At 55.9% G+C, this 19289-nt stretch overlaps 1 protein-coding gene across 3 annotated transcripts in view; it reads right to left on the reverse strand.

Moving 5' to 3' along the window:
• Positions 1-19289, reverse strand: part of AGAP3 (ArfGAP with GTPase domain, ankyrin repeat and PH domain 3) — a 111359-nt gene that overhangs the window by 33156 nt on the left and 58914 nt on the right. For 2 of the 3 annotated variants that reach the window (XM_048293736.1, XM_048293638.1), the window contains exons 9-11: positions 15716-15808; positions 7665-7769; positions 2885-3053 (exon numbers count right to left, since the gene is read on the reverse strand). In XM_048293736.1, coding sequence (XP_048149693.1) covers positions 2885-3053; positions 7665-7769; positions 15716-15808 — 367 coding nt within the window. Of the gene's footprint in view, positions 1-2884; positions 3054-7664; positions 7770-15715; positions 15809-16178; positions 17225-19289 lie in introns of those variants that run through there. The other variant, XM_048293817.1, reaches the window with a different exon arrangement.

A 19289-nucleotide genomic window follows, 5' to 3' on the forward strand; every position in this document is an offset into this window, starting at 1 on the left:
TCCAAAGTCCCTCTCCAGCTTCAAGCACTGGAAGGGCTCCAAGGCCTTCCCCAGAGCCTTCTCTTCTCCAGGTTAACACCTCCAGCTCTCTCAGCCTATCTCCACAGGAGAGGGGCTCCAGCCCTTGGAGCATCTCCATGGCCTCCTCTGGACAACAGGAACTCATCCAACCTAAAATAAACCCAAGTTTAACTACAGTAAAGTTGCCTTCTTGAATGGTTTAAATACTGGCACAATCATGACTGAGCTCAGAGCCCCCACTGGTTTCACAAACACAAGTCCCTACCTCATTCCTACCGTATTTAGCTTGAAGCTGTCTATACCTGCTTTGGAGTTATTTTGAATCCTCACCAGAGTACCACATCCAAGTATTTCATCCACATACAGGGCAAGGTGAGACTTCTTTTTTTTTCTTCTCCCCTCTGTCCCTGGTCTTTCCTCACCCCAGGTAAGGACTGTGTGTGCGGTGGACATCAGCCAGCACACTCACCTTTGCAGAACTCAGGTCACAGAGGAACCACAGACACTTGCTCTGAACTCTAATCACCGGCCACCTGGTTTTGCCCAGAGACTCCTGGGGCAAGACAGCAAATCCCCTATGTCTCCACACTTTGTGTCCTCTGAAGATTAACTTGTGACTGGCAAAGAAGTGCAGACTTTGAAGTGCTTCCTCTCCAGTCCCCAAAACACGTGTCAGATGAGAGATATCCAGTGGATCCAGTAACAGTCTCACCCACAGCCCCAAAGGCGGCAAAACTGTGAGGTCGCTGCTAATTTGAAGCCAGGCATATTCTCCATCAGCCCCAAATCCAGCCCTGGGCATTGCTCAGGAATAAGAGCACATCACCTCAGAGGGTTTGTGTCCCATCAGTGCATTTTGTGACTGCATCCACTGCTATTGGGCTTGGAGGCATCAGAGCGAGATGAAAAAATTCCTAAGAAAAGCCTTTACTGATTGTGTACCAGGAGGAAAACCTTTCTGACACTGCAGACACAGCCTGAACCAAGACAAGACACACAACATGTGCTTAAAGCTGTTGTCCTAGTGCTGAGCCCTGCATGGACACACACACAGCACTGCTCTGCACAAGGGCCCAAGGGCAGACAGCCAGCAGGGGATCCCAAATCCACAGACCCTACATGGGAACGACCATCGTAGCATAAGGTCCCACCCCCTGCACACACACACACACAGCAACACCCACAAGCTGGACCAGAGCACGTCTTGTGAAAAGAAAACTGGTCTCATTCTAAAGGTTTCAGGCAGCGCTAAGTCCAACTGCTCTCCAGATAAACTTTTCCAACATTCATTTCCCCCCTGCTGGGACACTGCATCTCCTCTCCCGTGTAAACTGCTCCAAGTCCAGCCCCCACGCACTGTGTCTGCTCCAGCTCTGTCGCCCCGACTGAAAGGTCTCCTGCCGTACTCACTCCTTGGCACTGGTTTTCCAGCAGGAGTCATCAGTAATCCAGGCACATCCCAACCCGCTCCTGCGAGCCCAACAGCACTGAGAGGACTGCTGAAGTAGGATATGGGGTTACGTGAGCAGTTGGTTTGACATCAGCATAAGTTCCTCTGTGGTTTGAATCCTTCCCGCAGCTCTGATATCTCTGCTAAGTCAGAACTCAGACAAGGCACCTCTGACATGCAGGCAGAGAAGTGTCCCTGTCCAGAATCAGGAACTGTCCCCACGCTGGGGCACACTGAGTGTGGGTGGTGGTGGTGGTGAAAGAGTGTCAGTGTACAGGGGAGAGCCATGGCAAGGAACAGGCAGAGCTCGCAGCCCTGGTCAGAACAGACGGTTTATTCACAGACGATGTCTGACTTGACAGGAACAGCAGTTTGGGTTTGGGAGGGCTCATTATGTCCTCCTTGGCACCATGTGAGCAGAGATGTTACTGTGCCTCATTCCCCGTGTGTGTGTGTGTGATGCCAAGGACTGCACACTCACCCCAGCTGCATCCCACCTCCCCTCAGCCCTGGGACACTCTGAAGCGCGGTGCTGACAGCACCCCGACCACGGGACAGAGCAGGAATGAACAAGATGGGGATGTGCCAGCCCAAGCTCACTCTCAGTGGCAGTACTGGATTTGGAAGGATTTCTGTGATCAGCAGCACCACCAGCACTCCCTCAGCATCCCAAACAGAGTGTTTTCCATAACCTGTGCACCAGACTGTGCCAACCGCTAGCTGGGAAGAAGGCAGGTGGAAACTGCCCACCCTGGCCAAGGACACCAGCCCCAAGGACACAGTGAAGGCCCTGGGAAATGTGGGCAGGAAGGCCCCAAGTTCAACAGTTTCCCCAGGCAGGGTGAGAACCTCCTCTGGCAGCTGCAGCAAGGAGGAGCATGGCAGGAACTCTGTGAGAGGCTGGGGGGCTGCCAGCCTCGCCTCACCACACTCTGGGGCAACTGCCCCTCTTCAGTGTGCAGAGAGAGTGATGATCCCAAACCAGATCTTCACCATTTCTCCAGGGGAAAGTGAGGAGGAAATAGGGTGCCAAAACCAGAAAGAAACAGTCAGGAACCAAGAGCCACCCTAGTTGGGATTTCCTTTGATTTATGGAGCAGCAGCTTCCACCATGAGTAGCAGCTCACCAGCCTCAACACTTTCCTCGGGGTGAGGAAATTCCTCAGGGATTCACACTGCCAGTTAAACCCTTTGACATTCTTCTGTCCTGGACACCAGTCAGCACAAAATCCTACCAGCAGCTTACCTGGGACCTGCACAGAAATGCTAAGGGCCACCGAGGGGACTCCCCGAGGGTGGTAAAAGCAGGACATGTCAGAAGGGGTTCTGTTCTCAGCTCAGCAAAGCCCAGGGCTGCAGACGCACTGCAGGAGGGACGGCCTCTGCCTCTGTGCCACCCACACCAGCTCTTACCTGTGCCTCCTGCCAGCTGGGAGCTGCTCCGCTCCTTGGCCAGCCCGTTGGCTTTGGGGCTGGCGCTGGGCGCTGCTGCTGTCGTGGCCCTGGGGAGCCGCTTGCCCGGGACCTTCACCGTAGTTCTCAGCAGATCAATCTCCTTCCCATGGACGTTCTGCATGTAGTCCTGGAGCAGAGAGGTACAAGGGTGGAGATCAGCCCTGCCCCAGCCACACACACTCAGCTCCCCCATGCTCAGGATCAGCACTAAGCCCTGTCAGATGCCAGGACAAGCCCATTTGGGAAAGCATGGCTGGGGATCAGAGATCAGATGGAGCCAAAGGGCACGCAGGTGGCCAGCAGTTCCTTCTCCCTATCATCCCTTGTTTAATCTCAGCACTCAGCTGCAACAGCTAATAATATAATAAATATCATATCATATCAGTATAAGCAATGGGACACCTAGAAATTCCCTCTCAGGTCTCAGCTGGGATAAGAAAAACCCAAACCAACAGAACTCAGGTAACTCCCTTGCACATTCACTTGCAGAACTTCCTATTATTCAAAACTTGGTGCTTCCACCATTTCCTCTGGTACACAATTTATTATACAACCAAAACCCCATGTGCAGACTGTAACTATCACTCTGCCCTGTCTCCCAAGAGCATCTCAGCTTTCAGTCAGAATGAGGATGCAGACTTCCAATCTCTCCCGAGCATTGTGTCCCTTCCTGTGCCTCCCATCCCTCCCTGCTCCATGGGACACCATGGTTCTTCCCCAGCCCTCTCTGTTGAGGCCAACTCCTCCTCAGGCTTGTGCCCTCAGAAGGGGAAGACCCAATCAGCGTTAGAGAGGGGAACTGCTGGTCAGATCCTGAGGGAGCAGGGACCAACACTGGAGCTCAAGGCTCTGGGAGAACAGGGAGGTGGGGACACCATCCCTGTGCTGCCATCAGGAGAGGAGCCAGAGCTGTCCAGGGCAAGCTTGTGGCTGCTGCAGGGAGCTTGGGTTTACTCCAGTTCATAAGGAGGTCACCAAAAAGATTAACTCAGAGATGGTCCCTGTCTGCTTCCATATCCAAGAAGATAAAGACATGAACAAGCTCAGTTCAGGAGCAACAATCCTCTCATCCTGGACCCAAAACCAGGTGAGAGGGCCTGCACAGGCCATGCTCTGTGCTCTCAGGTGACTATTTGCAAGGGTCATAGTCTCCCAACGGCACCTTCATGCCCTGGTCTGAACTCCTTTCTCTCCACTGACCCCCATGCAGGCATCCTGTCCTCACAGCACACCCTCCTATGCTCCCAGGGGCCAGGCAGCCTGGCCTCAGCCCTTGGCACTCACCATCCAGTGCCCTGGGTGACTCTGAGACCACCAACCTAAGCAAACACCACACCAACTTGCTCCCAGCTGGGTGCAGACCTGGTGACAGCCCTGGGCAGGGACCCTCAGAGGGGCTGGAGGATTTTCCCTCACTCAGCACAACTGCCGCGGTCGCCGGCTGCCTGCCGGAGCGAGCGGTCACTGGCGCTCGGCTTTTATTACCCACCATAAAACAGCAATTTCTTCCCAAGCCTCCTCGCTAATTACCCAGCCAGTTCTCTCATTTCATTTTATTACTGGAATTAACAACGAGTTCAAAGCGTGGAAAGCTATTAAGATGTGTGATTAAGCCACATTCAATTAGTTTCTACAAACAATTTAATTGATGTTGCAGATAGAATTAACAGAAGGTGATTGTGTGAATGGCTCCACTGGCTGCAAAATGGGAGCTGCTTCCCTGGTTCTGTGCAGTGAGGCCGGCGAGCCTGGGCTCAGCCACGCACCTTCCCGCAGCAGAATTCTCTCCAAGGCTTTGGGGAAGTGATGGGAAACTGCACCAGGCTCTTCACACAACTTGCTCTTTTCCTGTCACTGAACACACTCACAGAAAGGTAAAAATATAGATGCAACAAGGAAAGCCCTGCTGAATCCAGGGATCAGGCCCCCAGCACTCCTGCCTCCAGTTCCAGGCATCCCGCTTGTCCCTGAAACCACCAACGGCTCTGGTGCAGAGGCAGAGGTGGCACCTCAGGGCAGGAACCCACCGACTGCCCCACGTTCCCAAGCATGAGTCTGGGCTGGTGGTCAAGACAGATTTGTTTCCATCAGGAAAGCAATTCCAGGGCCAGGGCCAGCTCACCAGCACACGCTTCACCAGCCTGTGACTGCAAACCTGGAGTTTACGCGTGACTCCTGCTGAGGAAACTTTCAAGTTGGGCTGGAGGTGCCACGATCCAGACCCAGAAATAGGCTTGAGTGATGAACTCCCAAAAACAGATGAAGAGCTCCACCAGGAAGCTTTGCTTGGTAAAATCAGCACTGCCAGAGCCAGGCCCTGACCTCCATCCAATGGGGCATAGACACATCCTGGCCAGATGCGCACTGGAGGAGAAAGAAATTAGGGCTGTTGACCTCTGGGGTCCTGACACCCATCCCAGGAGGGACAGGGAGAGAATGCAACAGAGGTGGAAGAGAAGACAAGCCAGGAACTGCCCTGACTCATGCCAAGGAACAGCCACTGGGACAGAGAAAGAGCACAAAAATGCCCTGGGGCATTGAACATCCTGATGGACAGGGAAGACTCTCTCTCTGCAAGGCTCAGCCTGCCCCCAGGGACCCCTTTGCTGCACCCAGAATTCTGCCATCCCCCAGATACATGGCAGCACACACAGGGAAGAAGCTGGGTCTTCCCATAGCAAGAACTGGATGCTGCACGTCCCCTTGGCTGACACTCTGTGGTTTGTTCCAGCCCACAGCTCCCCTCACCAGCCAGCCTGGGCTCTGCTGCCATGCTGAAGTGGTAGCAGAGTATGCGCCCATCCTCGGGAGCACAGGTTTGTTCCAACCCTAACGTGCTCTGCTTGTGTCATCCTGTGAAAGGACATGGGAGCTTTGCCTTGCCCACAGGGCCCAAATCCACCACAGCACCTCCTGATTCACTCTGGAAGGTGGGGAGGAGCAGATACAACAGGACATCCTCCTCTGGACTACCTCCTCCTCCTGCTTGTCCCTGCATCTATCCCTTCCAAGCAGGTCATACACCAGGCACCGGGGGGGAAGGGAGGCAGAGAGGCTTTTCTGATCCCACCAGCATGCTGCCAAAACTGCAGTACACAATGGGGCACGCTGGCGGGTGCCAGGGTCCGTTCCCCAGTTCTTAGGCAGGCAATACCACGGGGAGCACGCAGAACCTCAGCCTTGCAGCAGACAGGCTGGGCAGCCCCACGCTCTGTGCCCACGTGTAATCCACCCTCGCTGTAGGTAAACACATCAGGCGATACAGCTGCTATCTCAGGTGCAAGGTTCAGAGCTCCCCGTGGAAACTGGGCAGGAGAGGCCCAGCGCATACCACCCTCAGCAACGGGCTGTGGATCACCAGTGGCACCAGCTGGAAGCAAACCAGATTTTTCTCAGGGCAACGCAGTAATGAAATGAAACACTGATGTGCAGGAAGGAAAGGGAGTGGCATCAATCTCAATCACCCTCTGAGGAAGGAATGGTGAAAAAAGGAGAGAAACCTGGTGTGTGGCAGCAGCAGCGTCTGAGAGTGGCTAAACAACAGCCCAGAAATTGCTTTGCCTCTACAGCTGATGGTAACAACAGTCCATGGTGGAAATATGATAAAGCCATATGCACAGGTGAGCACACATGCAGAGATGGCAGCAGCAGCCACTCCTCCTGGTTTGGGGCTCCAAAAAAACGGGGGTTACAAAGTCAGAGAACTGCAGACCACAGCATAGTATCGGGATTGAGGACTACAAGAAAAAGCTCCAACAAATTAGAGAAAGGAAATGCAATGGCTGGGTCTCCAGTTCAAGGACAGGAGGGTCCAGGGGCTCCAGAGCTGGATAACTCAGCATGGCAAACCCTGGAGTGAGGGTGCAGAGTTAGCAATGAGGAGAAAGACTCTGAGGCTCAGGGCACTCCAATACCACACATCTGAGGAGATTGGGGACAGACTGAGGGCCTGGGAATACTCACAAGAGCTGCAGCAACTTGTTCTTCTCCTTGCAGCCCCCTCAACCACCCTGTGCCCCCCAGCCACTGCCTGTCTGTCTGTCCTGTGGCAGTACATCCTAGGCAGAGGTGCTGGGCCTGTGTCACAGGTGTGTCTGTCCGTGGCTGCTGCCGCAGCAGCAAACTGTGCTCAAGAGGGAATAGGGAAGAAGCCATTAGCCCCACAGTGGGGAGGCGACAGAGATGGATGGGGCGGCAGCTGCATGCCTGAGCCAAGCAGCGAGAAGTATCAGAGCTGCACCGACGGCAGCTCAGCTTGGCAGGCTCCGCACAGGCACCTCATCTCCATTACCCAACACCTAGCAGCCAGGAAAATTATTCCACACCCAAATGGCACCATCAGATATAGCTGCAAAGAGCTCTCTGCCTGCTCCTCATCCAGCTGCAGCGTAGGCCCCACTTTAATGGACTGAGCAGGTAAACAGGAGAGAACTGTAGCTCCCCAGTGTAATCCTGCATAGAGCGTGTTTCCACCAGCCTAGCACTGAACAAACAGCCTGCAGGAGAGAGAGTCTCCTCCAGACCCTGGTAAAAACCAGGTTTGCTGAAAATGCTGCCTTGGAGGTGGCCAACACTGAACTCCTGCACAGGGCAGAGCCCAGAACTTCCATCTGCTACCAAACTCCTCCCCAGCCCCTCTCTGCCATGATGGCTGCTGCAAGAGCACCTGCAGCAGCAGCCACAGCATGAAGGACACTGCTCTGTCCCACCCTGCTCCTCCACTCAGCCCAGTACTCACGTGCAGGCTGGGGTGGTAGGTGAGGACCCCATTGTCACACAGCGTCACGTACTTCTTCTTCCACTCCTTATTGAGGGACTTGCCGCTGCGTTTGAGGAGAATGCCCTAAAAGAGAGGAGTCAAGAGTCTCAGATGGTGTTTGGTCCAGGCACCTCACGCTCTGCTCCAGCACTGCCCCTTGGAGACTGGTCTTTGAGAAGAAACAATGAGCAGACTCAAGAAAACATCTTCTAGGTCTGCTTTCCCACAGCATTTCCCTGGGCTGCACCCTTTCCTCACCAATCCCTCAGTCCCCACAGACAGCCCCCTCCCTTTCAGGGATAAGGATCTCCACAAGTCAATGCCAATGTCCAGGTCCTCTGAGGGACCCATCACATCCCCTGGTGTCCCAAACCACTCCCTCTGAGAAATGCTGAAGGGCAGTGCCCACACAGGGCAGGGGCCAACCTCACTACCACGGACACAGATTGCTCCCAGACCTTCTCCCACCACCCAAAGCACAGAGGCATAGTCAAGGCAGGGAAAACTGAGGACAAGCAGGGGCCGATTGAGAAACCACACTCCAAATACAGGTCTCCCAAGGGATACACATTGTCTCGCCTACTTGTGATTCTGAGAGCTGTCAAACACAGTAGGGACACATCGCAGGAAGGAGTGCAGGTCCTGGGCAGTTGAGTTAGGGTGATCCCCTTTTCTCATCAGGATTTTACATGAGACCTACCCTGTTGTCTCTGGCACAACACGCTCCCAGGGCCAGGAAATGATTGCACTCGCATGTGCTGCACTCCCTCTTCCCAGAGTAACCCAGAACTAACTCCATTGATCTGAACCAAGGCTCAGAGCACGGACCTTCCTCATCCTCTCCCCATCCATTTCTGCCTCCTCAGGAAATCTGCCTCCAGCAGCAACTCATCATGTACCAGGTAAGGACAGAAGTGGAGAGGGAGAAGGAAGCTGGGGCAAGACACCAGGTGCAAGGGCTCTGGAGCAGGGAGAGGACATCAAGCATTCTGTCGGCAGGGAGGGAAGGACAGCATGGGGGGACAAAAGTAGGAATGAGTCTGGGAAAAAGCTGGATCTACCAACTGTCGGGCCTGGGCCCTCCGAAAGTGCTGTCTGGACAGACACCCAGACTGCCCGTTCCTAATGTGGCAAAAATCTGGGCCCCAGGCCAGCCCCTCCTCAAAAACCTGGGCAGAAAGTCTCAGCCCTGCCAGCCTCGGCATATTTGGGGGCCCCATCCCAGTGCCGGGAGACTGAGCTGCTGTGCCTGCATGGTGCAAAGGCCCAGCACAAAGTGGTGGGGCTTGGCACATGCAGGGGGACAACGCTGCCAGACGTGACCGTGAAATCAGCAATAAATGGTGCAGAACAGGCAGAAGTGCCCCGTGACCACTCCAGCTCGGTGCTCAGGCAGCACACAGCGGGAAAAGGATTTGCCTCCTGCACGTGCAGGGACGAGGCAGCAAAACAGAGTGGCTAGGGCAAAGCTGTGTGTGGGCAGGATCAGATCCCTCCCTTGTCAGGATCGAATCCCTTGCCAGGATCTGATACCTTGCCCTCAAGAGCTCAAAGGAAATGAGCTGAAGAACTCACTCAGTAGTAGTCAGAAGTTGCTGATGGGAACATGGCACGGAATGTGGCAGCTGACCGACAGCTCCTGCTCTGCCAAGTTCTGCCAGGGGACAAGCAACGACCCTTGGAATCATGGCTGGATGCTCACACCAAGCAAATCTATGGAAAAGCTATGGCAAAGAGTGATCAGCGAAGAACAAGAGGAGAGGAGAGCAGCCAGTGTCAGCCAGTGCAAACAGGACATTAGAGAGGCCTGGTTCTACCTTGGGTAAAACACAGTATCTGATGGCAGGAGTGACTGTGCTGACAAAAGCTTTTAGCTTTCTGTCAGGTCTTTAACTGAGCAGCAATGCCCTTAAACACCAGCTGTACAAAATCCATAGATGTAGGTTACTGGGGGTTCTGAGGTTCTGGTCGGGACGGCCGGACGTAGACGGTGACGGATGGAGACGAGAGATCTCTATAGGCAGGTCTTGGGACACAGCCGGTTTATTGTAAAGGGCGTGGGTATTGGGGCACTGCTCAGAGCTGGTAGACTCAGCTCTGAGCAGGCCCAAGAGAGCAAGAGAGTGAACGGGTGAGAGAGAGAGAGAGAGAGAGTAGGAGCAAGAGTAGAAGTGGAAGAGAGGAATGAATAGAAGAGAGAAAGAATAGAAGTGAGAATGAGAATGAGAATGAGAATGAGAATGAGAATGAGAATGTCTGAAGTCCTGGTTACAATACAATAAATCATCTTCTGCACTGAATATTCTAATTGTCACTAACCAATCTAATACAAGATACAAATCCTATAGCATTTACATACAGCCTATAAGAGTTCTTATATTACCATAGAGTGTTACATCTTAACTTCTAAAAACTACTCTTTGGACCCCTTCTGCTGAGCTAGTAGGGTCTGCTCTGACCCTTGGACCTGTTTGCAAGCAGAGGGTATTGTTCCATCAAGAGGGGATTACTTCAGTGGCCATACCATTGTTTTCTAGTTGTTCAGTAACTAAGACCTGGTATTTCAAAAGTGGCTTTCATTTCGATGTTGCCTGTAGTTTTCATATTCCCAAAATCTTTTGTCAGGCAATCATATTTCCAAGGCTTTCCTGTTTCATCTTCCCCAACACATAGAGCCAGTAATGGATGGAATGAGAACTAGTCAAGTGCAAGCTCACAAAACATATCCATGTCTGAGAACGAGTGTGGTTATAAATGGCAAACCTGTGTCCAACAGAAGGACTTACAGAGGTCCAGCCAACCTGCATCTGACTCAGACTAGTTCATCAATGTCTTGCTCAAATAAAACTCCAAGAAAACATAAAACCAGAAAACCTAAAAGTAATGTGGCAACTGCGTGGTGTAAATAAGTGCAGTGACTGGTCCTTAACCCCAACTGCCTCCTCACTGGGCAAACTGAGCTGCTGAGGACAGCAGGCACAGTCCTGCTTAGGGGCCAGGTGGCAGGGCCCTGCAGTGGGCTGTCAGGGTTGGTCCTGCACAGGGAGTGGGTGGGAGCAGCGCATGTGTGAGCTCTTGGGCTGATGTGCCATCACTGAGCAGTTCCCAAGCTCCCAGTGCTCTGTGGGAAAGGTGCCTCAGTCTGGCAGCGCTTGTGGGGTGAGACAGGGCAGACAGAGTAAACTCCCATCTGTGATACTGTCACAGCAAAGTAGAGCTGGAGGAGTGCTGGGAGGTCACCTCACCCCTCCCTCCCTGGACAGGCTCAGCCCTACCATGTCACTCCAACCTCTTCACAAAACCTGCAGTGATGGACAGTGGTCCTCCCCGCTGGAGATGGGATCCTGATGTCCCTGCACCTCCCAGATGAGGTGGCAGCCATGCTGTGCCAGGGGCAGGACATCTGCCTGGTCCTGTGTGCTGTCCTCCCACATGCAGCTAGCAGTTTCCTCAGCACCCTGACTCTGGACCTACCCAAAATTGTCCTCTCTAACACCACAGCTGGGCCACATATTTCCCACACCCTGTATGAAAATGATCGTTCCTCCTCCCATACAAAGCCAGTTTAACATCCACCAGCTCACCCAGGTAACTGGTGAATTCTCTGTAATTTAGAACATCTGCTCGGTATCTCTCAAAACAAATCTGCTCTAGACCACACTGAGGTTACAGATCTAACTCAAAGTAACTGTGTGGAATTCTCTGGCTTCTGAGTGTGACAACTCCTTCTGGACACAATGATTTCTTCTGGGCATGAAGATTCTTCCTGGGCATGTAATGATCCCTCCTGGGCATGATGATCCCTCTTCTGGCTTTAAACCCGGCTCAGTTCCACAGCCTGACCTGCCCACACATCCTGCAGAACAGCTCCTCTCCTCGATGTGTCTTCAACCTGATGCACCTTGATGCTATGAAACACCTACTCCAGCACTCCCAGCCTGCCCCAAACACATGCTGCCTGCAGAGATCAGTTTGGTTGCAGTTAGGTCAGCCTCAAACCTGCAACTTGGCAAACTGAAGCACAACCAAACTCCAAGCTGGAAAGGAGGACCCAGAACTACAGCCCCTTTTTGCAGGCCAGAAGGAAAAGGAGTCCAAAAGCGGGAACAACCCATGGCTGAGGCTGTGGTCCACCCATGCTCCTGTGCCCGCTCCCCATGAGCCTCCCAGCCAGGCTCCTTGCAGCTCCGAGACCCCTGTGCCGGCGCACACGGGTGCTCCTCAACCTCCCTCTGCACCGTGTGGGAAGACTTACAGGAAATAACTCTTCCACAAGTTTCTTCCCATGTCACACACAAAGGGAAGGAGGTGACAGAGACAAATGGCAGAAGAGCCCGACCCTCTTCCTCTCCCCACTCTTTATCCCCTTCCCGGCATTCCGTGGGCCATGCCTGGCTCTGTGCTGCGCTGGGCTGTGCTGGTGCACAGTAAAAGCAGCAGCAGCAATATGCAGCGTAATGAAGCAGGGAGCAGCGATGGCCCCCAGAGGACTCGTTTACTCCACAAATCTCCCTTCCACTCACTTTTTGCTAAGAATTTTAACACCAAACTTAATTGTGAAGTCGCGTATTGATTGGAAAATGCAAATGGCAATTTAAATGTAATCTAAGCTCCCAGCATGATCCCAGCTCCCAAGGAGGAGGAGTCACCCGCCTTGGGCCCTGCTGGAGTGCACGGCCCGAGCAGAGCCAGGCCAGGGGCCAGGGGACCCCCAGGCTGCCAGCGCACTCCATGCGGCCTTGCCAGAAAGATCTGGTGGATGTGCAATTAGGAGCTCGTTCCTGGTAACAAACAGCTGAGGAAGCTTCGTCTCCCGGCCTAATTAACCCACTTCTCAGAGACAAGCATCCAGCTATGAGGGAACTCTTCCAGCCTTGCAGGACCGTCATCGAAAGGACACTGTGGGACCCTGAGTCCCTGGCACAGAGCAGCCCTGGCAGAGGCTGGAGGGTGCGTAGGTACCGTCCCAGGTGTGGGGGGCCCCAACACCCACAGTCTCACCTATCCCCTTGGGGAGCTCCATCTTTTCCAGATGTGCATGAGGGAGACAGATCAGGTCACCCAGAGGTGCTGTGCTGGAGAAGGTGGAGACAAGCAACAACCAAGCACCCTGTAGTAGCAACACGCATCACTCCTCAGCCAAGTCTCCTCAATGTTTCTCCTTTCTGCAGCACCCAGCCCAGCCTCCTGCTTCCTGGCTCCATGCAAAGCCCAGGCCTTGCATGCTGAGGAGGGCTGCCAGTGCTTCCCAAAGCTTGTTGTGTCCTCATAGAGACCAGGAAAGGACTGTGGATCACAGTGACTGCAGCCATGGGTGTCATGGGGGAGCCTGCTGCCCCACAGCACTCGCTGCCTTCAGCCGTTGGTTGGCAATCTAAGCACAGACCAGCCTCGTTCTTTCAAGCAGAGGAACCCAAATGCTCCCGAGGCAAGCTGCCAGTAGCCCCAGCACCAAACATGCCAGCCCAGCAGTGCTCATGCCAAGGGAAGCGAACAGTGCAATGCTGGCCACTAACCCAGGCAGGAGATCCTGCACATTTGCCACTCACAGCTCCAAACCCACCAGTTTCTCTGCTCTTATGGCTGGGCAGGACCACTGGGCAGTCTAACTAAAGGCCCCACTCTCCCACTGCCCTGCAGAGACAGCAAGCAATGAGACCTCCACCATCTTCCAGAAGGGGCAGGTCCATACCAGAGACCAGAGTGACCGTCCCCTGTCCTGAGTCTTTGTGATACAAAGCTACAAATCCTGGGAGCTCCTCTCCCCATTGGTGGTACCAAGCCATCACTCCTTGTGGCATAGGGCCATGGCACCAATGTGCCAAACTGCAGCGCTAACCTCACTCTGGACCCCCTGACAACCCCTTCTCCACAAGCCACATGTGGCTATCTGCTGGCATAAGCTAGTGTCCACATGTCCAACACCACTTCCCCCCATGTATGTTCCTGTAAGAACACTGCCAGGATCTCTGTGAAATCACCTCTTGCAACTCTGGCTAGAGGAGGCACCAGTCCTGAAGCCAGCATGGATCTGGGTCTCCCATGGAAACTCTTTGCTCCAGGCTCTCCTTGTGAGCTGCTGTGCCATGAACTGGTACTTCCACTTAGTCCTGAACCAGGCAGCAGTTTGGCATCTCCTCCTTGCAAAGCCCAGAAAGGATGTACAGGTTGTGTTTGCAGACCTGGGCCTCCAGTTCTCCCCATTTCACACAGGAACAGCACTGCCCTGCCTACAGCACGGAATGACTTAATCCCACTAAACCAACAGAGCCTCTGGCAGATCAGGCAAGGACGGGCCCTGTCAGCAGCATGGAGACACAGGAGCAGATCATCCTGCCCTGCCGAGTGGAGGGAGATGCTGGAAAAAGGAACCCAAACGTCCAGGTTTCCTGTCAGGGAGGGAAGGGAGGGAGGAAGGGGGGGCAGGGACCCTCCCAGGACCAGCCCTCTGGCAGGCAGCAGCAGGTTCTGGGGAATCGAGTCAGGTCTCACTGAGGGCTCCAGCTGCTCTACTCTCATCCTCCTCTATCTCACCACAGAACAGCCACCCGCCACCTCCCCTGCTGCCCAGGTTGGGCTGACCCCAAACCAGAGCACATGGGCACTGCCACGGCAAACCAGCGACCCACCGCAATCAGCAACCCACCTCAGGCCAATGACCCCCCGCACACCAACAATGACCCACCACAAACAGCGGCCCACTGCACGCCAACAGGCCCTGTGCTGCAGAGGAGGGCATGGCCCGCACGCAGCTGGGCTGCCTCTTCCTGCTGGGGCTCTGCCAAACTCGGGCACCTCAGGAGCAGAGCCCCCATGTGTGAGATCCCACAGCCCCCACCCTGGCATTGCTTCTCCTGTCACTGCTCCCTCTGGCCCCAGAGCCGATCCTCCCAACGCTGCCTTCCCAGAACCACCCTCCTTTCACAGCACATCCCCCTGCCTGGGGCACCAACGGCCCTGCACAAACCTGCCGCAGGATTACTCCATGGGCGGGGAAGGGCAGGAGCTCTGGCAGCTCCAGCAGTGAGCAGGGTCTCTCTCTTCTGACCCACCACTCCACTCCTCAGCTAGCCTGGCCTCACTGAGTCCTTCCCCATGGAATCTCAGCATGGAATGGTACTAGGAAGTCAGAACCTGGTGGGGACGTAGACTCTACTCTCCTGCCTCACATCCCAGCACTCCTGCAATGCAGAGACACAACTGGGTCTGTGCAGCTCAGCCCTGGCAGTGCTGGGGGCACATGGAGCACAGAGAGGCCAGCAGGGACTGTCGGGGGAAAATGGATCCACAACGGGGGCACAACATGCAAGGCAGGAGCACAACCGGGCACTGCCACGCAGCGTATGGATCAGTCTTTCCTGTAATGCAAGGAAATCCTGGTGGAAACACCACCCAGCCAATCCACACGGCTTGGACATCATCAGTCGCTGCTTGCCAGTGACGGACACAAGGGCAGGCAACACTCTGGGTCGACTCCAGGCAGTTCAAGCTTCTCTGGAAGCCAGGAGGCAGGAGCAGAACGCGCTGTTGCTGGAGGAAGCAGTGCCTCCCTTAGATTCCCAACAGTTCACAGCGTGGGCACTGTGCTCACAGCTTTCTGCAGTAGCCCATGAGGAGAGGAACCCCCTTCCTGTCCTGCCAGGAGCAGGAGCAGGAGCGGAAAGGAACAGGAGAGGAGAGAAGCAGGAAAGGAGCAGAGAGAGCCTGCGGCGGGGGCTGCAGCGGGCATGGGGCATGGATGCCATCTGCTGGAACCGCTCTGCAGCCGCCGCCGCAGCTCCACAGCAGTGCCCTGCCGCAGCCCCCAGCAGCCCCCGCTGCAGGCCCCCCAGCAGCCCCCCACCCACACATGGCACGGGGTCCACACCAGCACCCCCAGCACCACGCTGGCTGCTGGACCTGGCAGCCCCCCGGGGCACAGGGGCACCAAGCAGCCCTCAGTGGGCTCGTGCTGCGTGCTGAGCAGAGGTGCCCCAGCCCACACTCCCTGGACCCTGCTCTCGCAGCGGGGCGAAGGGGGAGCATCGAACCTGCTTCATGGGAATGGCCCGCCCGCTGCCAATACTGTCCGCTTTACACTCCGGCACCTTCTTGTCGCGCTCCGGGTCCGCGCCCTTCCGAGACTGGAAGAGAAGAGACACAGGTGCGTTAGAGCTGGGCACGGGAGACCAAAACGCACGGTCCCCTGTCCCCAGCAGGCTCCAGACCAGACCACTCTGCTCTCCCCCAGGCCAGCTCTCCCAGCGCACAGAGCAGCTGGGCCCTCACCCAGCCCCTCTAGGGACATTCGGGACACTCCAGCCCAGCCCCCCAGCAAGCTCTCCTCTCCCCCCACTGCAAGCAGAGCTGTCCTCCTCCTGGCAGAGCGGGGCTATGTGGCCCCCCCCTCCCGTGGGGCACACAGGACATGGCGACAGACAGAAATGGCATGGGATGCAGGTGGAGCATGGATGGAAGCAGGAGAGGCTCAGGCAGTGAAGGAACTCACACCTCTACTAATCCAACATATTTATTCTGGTAACACACTTGCACCATACAAAGTAGCACAGGTCACCGGGCAGAGATACCAGCCCCTTACAAAAGAGCATGGACAATAAATATCTACCACATGTCTAGAGCGGCGAGAGCGGGACCCACCAGCGCCCAAGGGCCGCGGGGAGAGCAAACTCTGATAAATACAATATGAAATTTACAGTCTGTTGAGCAGAACTCATTCAAAGTGCTTAGGACAGAGGGAAATACCAAGTCATACATGGCATGGAGCACAACCAATACATTCAGAATCACAACAATGGCAGGAGGCAGCAGCAGCGTCTCTCTGGAGCGTCCTACACACCCCCTCAGTCCAGGAGGGCCCCGTGTGCTTTGGATCAGAAAGGGATACGAGCCCCGCGCGCCTGGGACACCAATTCACCGGCTTTTGGGCCCAGAACCAAACAAAGAGATCAAAAGAGAAGAAAACTAAAGAGACACAGATGGCTGCTCGGCTGCGAGGAGAAGAGGAGAAGGAGCAGGAGTCCATGCAGGCTGCAGAGGTGCAGGAGGGAAGAAGGAGCGGAGCGCTAGCGGCAGGCGCTGCAGCGGCTCCCGCAGGCAGCAGCAAAGCGTCTTTTGGCCCATCCAGCTCCATGCGCGGCTGTCGCCCGGTCCCGGTGGGTCTGCAGGTCTTCCCGTCCCAGGAGGGTCGTCCGCCTGGCATCCCCGAGAAAGGGCAGTGCCTAGACAGCATCCAGCAGGCCCAGAAATGTCCCAGCTTAAAGTGCAGGCGCAGGCCGTCTCAGCGCTTCCTAGACTTTACATTGGGGGGATTTAAAAGGCTCCTGCGTGTCTCCGAGGGGGGGACCCATGCTGGCTGGAGGGCGGGCGAGCCTCTAATCTTAGATCAATCCCAGTGCCCATCCCTTATCCGGCCCTGGAGAGGCAATGAAAAGTGAGAGAATTTGTACAGAGGTGCCGTGTGTAACCACCTGGATCTTCTAATTTGGAAGGAGTTGGAAAGGCCTTTTTGTTGATGAAAAGTTGGAAACAGTGGCACATATCTGCAAATATCGAAAGAATAAAGAGTTTGGCAAGTTATACTCAGAACACGGACATGAGTCTGTCAGTGATGGGCGCCAGCGGACAGCACGGACAGGCCACGGAGTGGGCGCCGGCGGCAGCAGCAGTCGGGGCTGGGGCTGGGGGCCAGGAGTGGGTGAGCACCTCAAGGCGCGGGTGGGCGCAGAGCTTGTCACCACCTGGAGCTCTGGGGCACGCAGACCCCCTGGGGGGGTGCGATCCAGTGGGGAGTGGGAGGGGAGCAGGAGAGGAGCCAGAGCAGGAGAGAGGAGGAGGAGAGGAGAAGAAGAGAGGAAGAGGAGTAGAAGAGGAGAGGAGGAGAAAGAGAAGGAGAAGGAAGAGGAGGAGGAGAACAGGGGACGAGGAGGAAAGGAGAAGGAGGAGAGGAGAAGAGGAGCAAAGGAGTCAGGCATAGCTCGGGACTGGGGCTGCAGCAGCTCCCAGAGCTGGGCCGAGCACTGCACCTCGGAGAGGCCTGTGCCCACCTGGGGACCCCACAAGGATGAGGGCTGCTGGCTACACCTGCGCTGCCTGCCTGGGAAAAGCTAGTGGCAGAAAACAGCCTGCCCTTTCCTTCCCTTCCCACCCTTCCTGGTCCTGTCCCACTGCGGGAGGTGTCGGGAGCTGCTGCTGCTGCCACGACCAGATGGGTGAAGACGTCAACGTGAGCCATGGATGTGCACCAGCACACGAGCAAGCAGGTGAGGTGAGCCCCAGCCCCGTGGCGAGTGAGCACACACCGGCTGAGCACAGGTCAGCCCGCGGCACAGAGCAAGCGTGAGCCCAGGATGAGTGAGCATGTGAGAGTCCTACACGCATGATGACGTCCACAGCGAACAAGCGTAAGCCCCGCAGCAAGCCGCCCTCCTCCTCCCCCAAGCGTGTGCCCACCCCAAGTGAGCGAGCATGGGGCTCCAGAGAGCGTGAACATGAGCCAGCGGCGAGTCCAGACGCATCGGCGCGCAGCGAGCAGGATGGGTGGTGGCACAGCGCGAGCACCCGCGCCGGGCATGGCAGCAAGCACGAGCGACAGAACGGCGGGGCGGGGGGGCCAGCATCCGCCAGCGCTGCGTGCAGGGCGGGCATGGCCACGGCAACGGGAGAGCTACAGGGCATTCGAGAAGGGCTGAGCACCCGCAGGGGAAGGCAGTGAGGGAGCAACCATGCGTTGGGAGTGGGGACCTGCTGCAAGGGGCAGTGTGTGCTGGCAGGAGGGGGTAGGGAGCACAGGCCACCCACCCACAGCACACAGACAGGGTGAGTGTGGGCCTGGGGCGTGCACAGAGAGCTGGGGGTGCATGAGATGCAACCGGGGGGAAGGCACAGAGTATTCGGGAGGTCAGTGCAGAAGCTTCCAGGATGTCAGAAAGCAAGGAGATGGGCACATTCCCAGCACAAGGAGTGGGGAATCTGGGATGCCAATGGTGCAGTGAGAGGAATGGGGCATAGGACACTGAATTTGTGTGGTCTGGGCTCAGAGCTGGTCACAAGGGTGACACGGTGCAACAGGTACGAGGGCTTTGTGGTGGCTGGTTCCACAAACAGCAGACACAGTGTGCTGAGCAATGGCTGGCTGGAAAGCACATTGAGATGGGGAGAGGAGCAAGGCCGGAGCCTGCACACGTACACAGGGAACAGAGGCTATGCCTACACTAGACATGGGACTGGGACACGTGTGTGCTCACAGTGAGGGGACACTCATGGCTGTGCTCAGAGCAAGGCTGAGTGTGAGGGCAGGACTGTGCACACTGCGTGGACGGCGTGTGCATGGTGTGAGAGCGTGCAGAGAGGCAGGCTGCAAGGCAACCAGCACAGCTGAGAGCTGCAAATGTACCCTGCTCCACCTGGGGCCCACAGCTTCGCTGCCTCCCCTCTGTCTTCCCTCCCTCCACACCCACAGCAGCTCCCACGTGCGCTGCTCAAGTCACGCAGAAGCAGGATTCAGGAATGGGAGTGGGGCCCCATGCCAGGTGCTGAGCTCTGCACAGCACCACTGGGCACAGCATCACCGGCACCAAACAGGAGGCCCAGTGACCAGGGGCTCCG

Source organism: Corvus hawaiiensis, chromosome 1 (assembly GCF_020740725.1).
Source record: "Corvus hawaiiensis isolate bCorHaw1 chromosome 1, bCorHaw1.pri.cur, whole genome shotgun sequence".
NCBI lineage: Eukaryota > Metazoa > Chordata > Aves > Passeriformes > Corvidae > Corvus > Corvus hawaiiensis.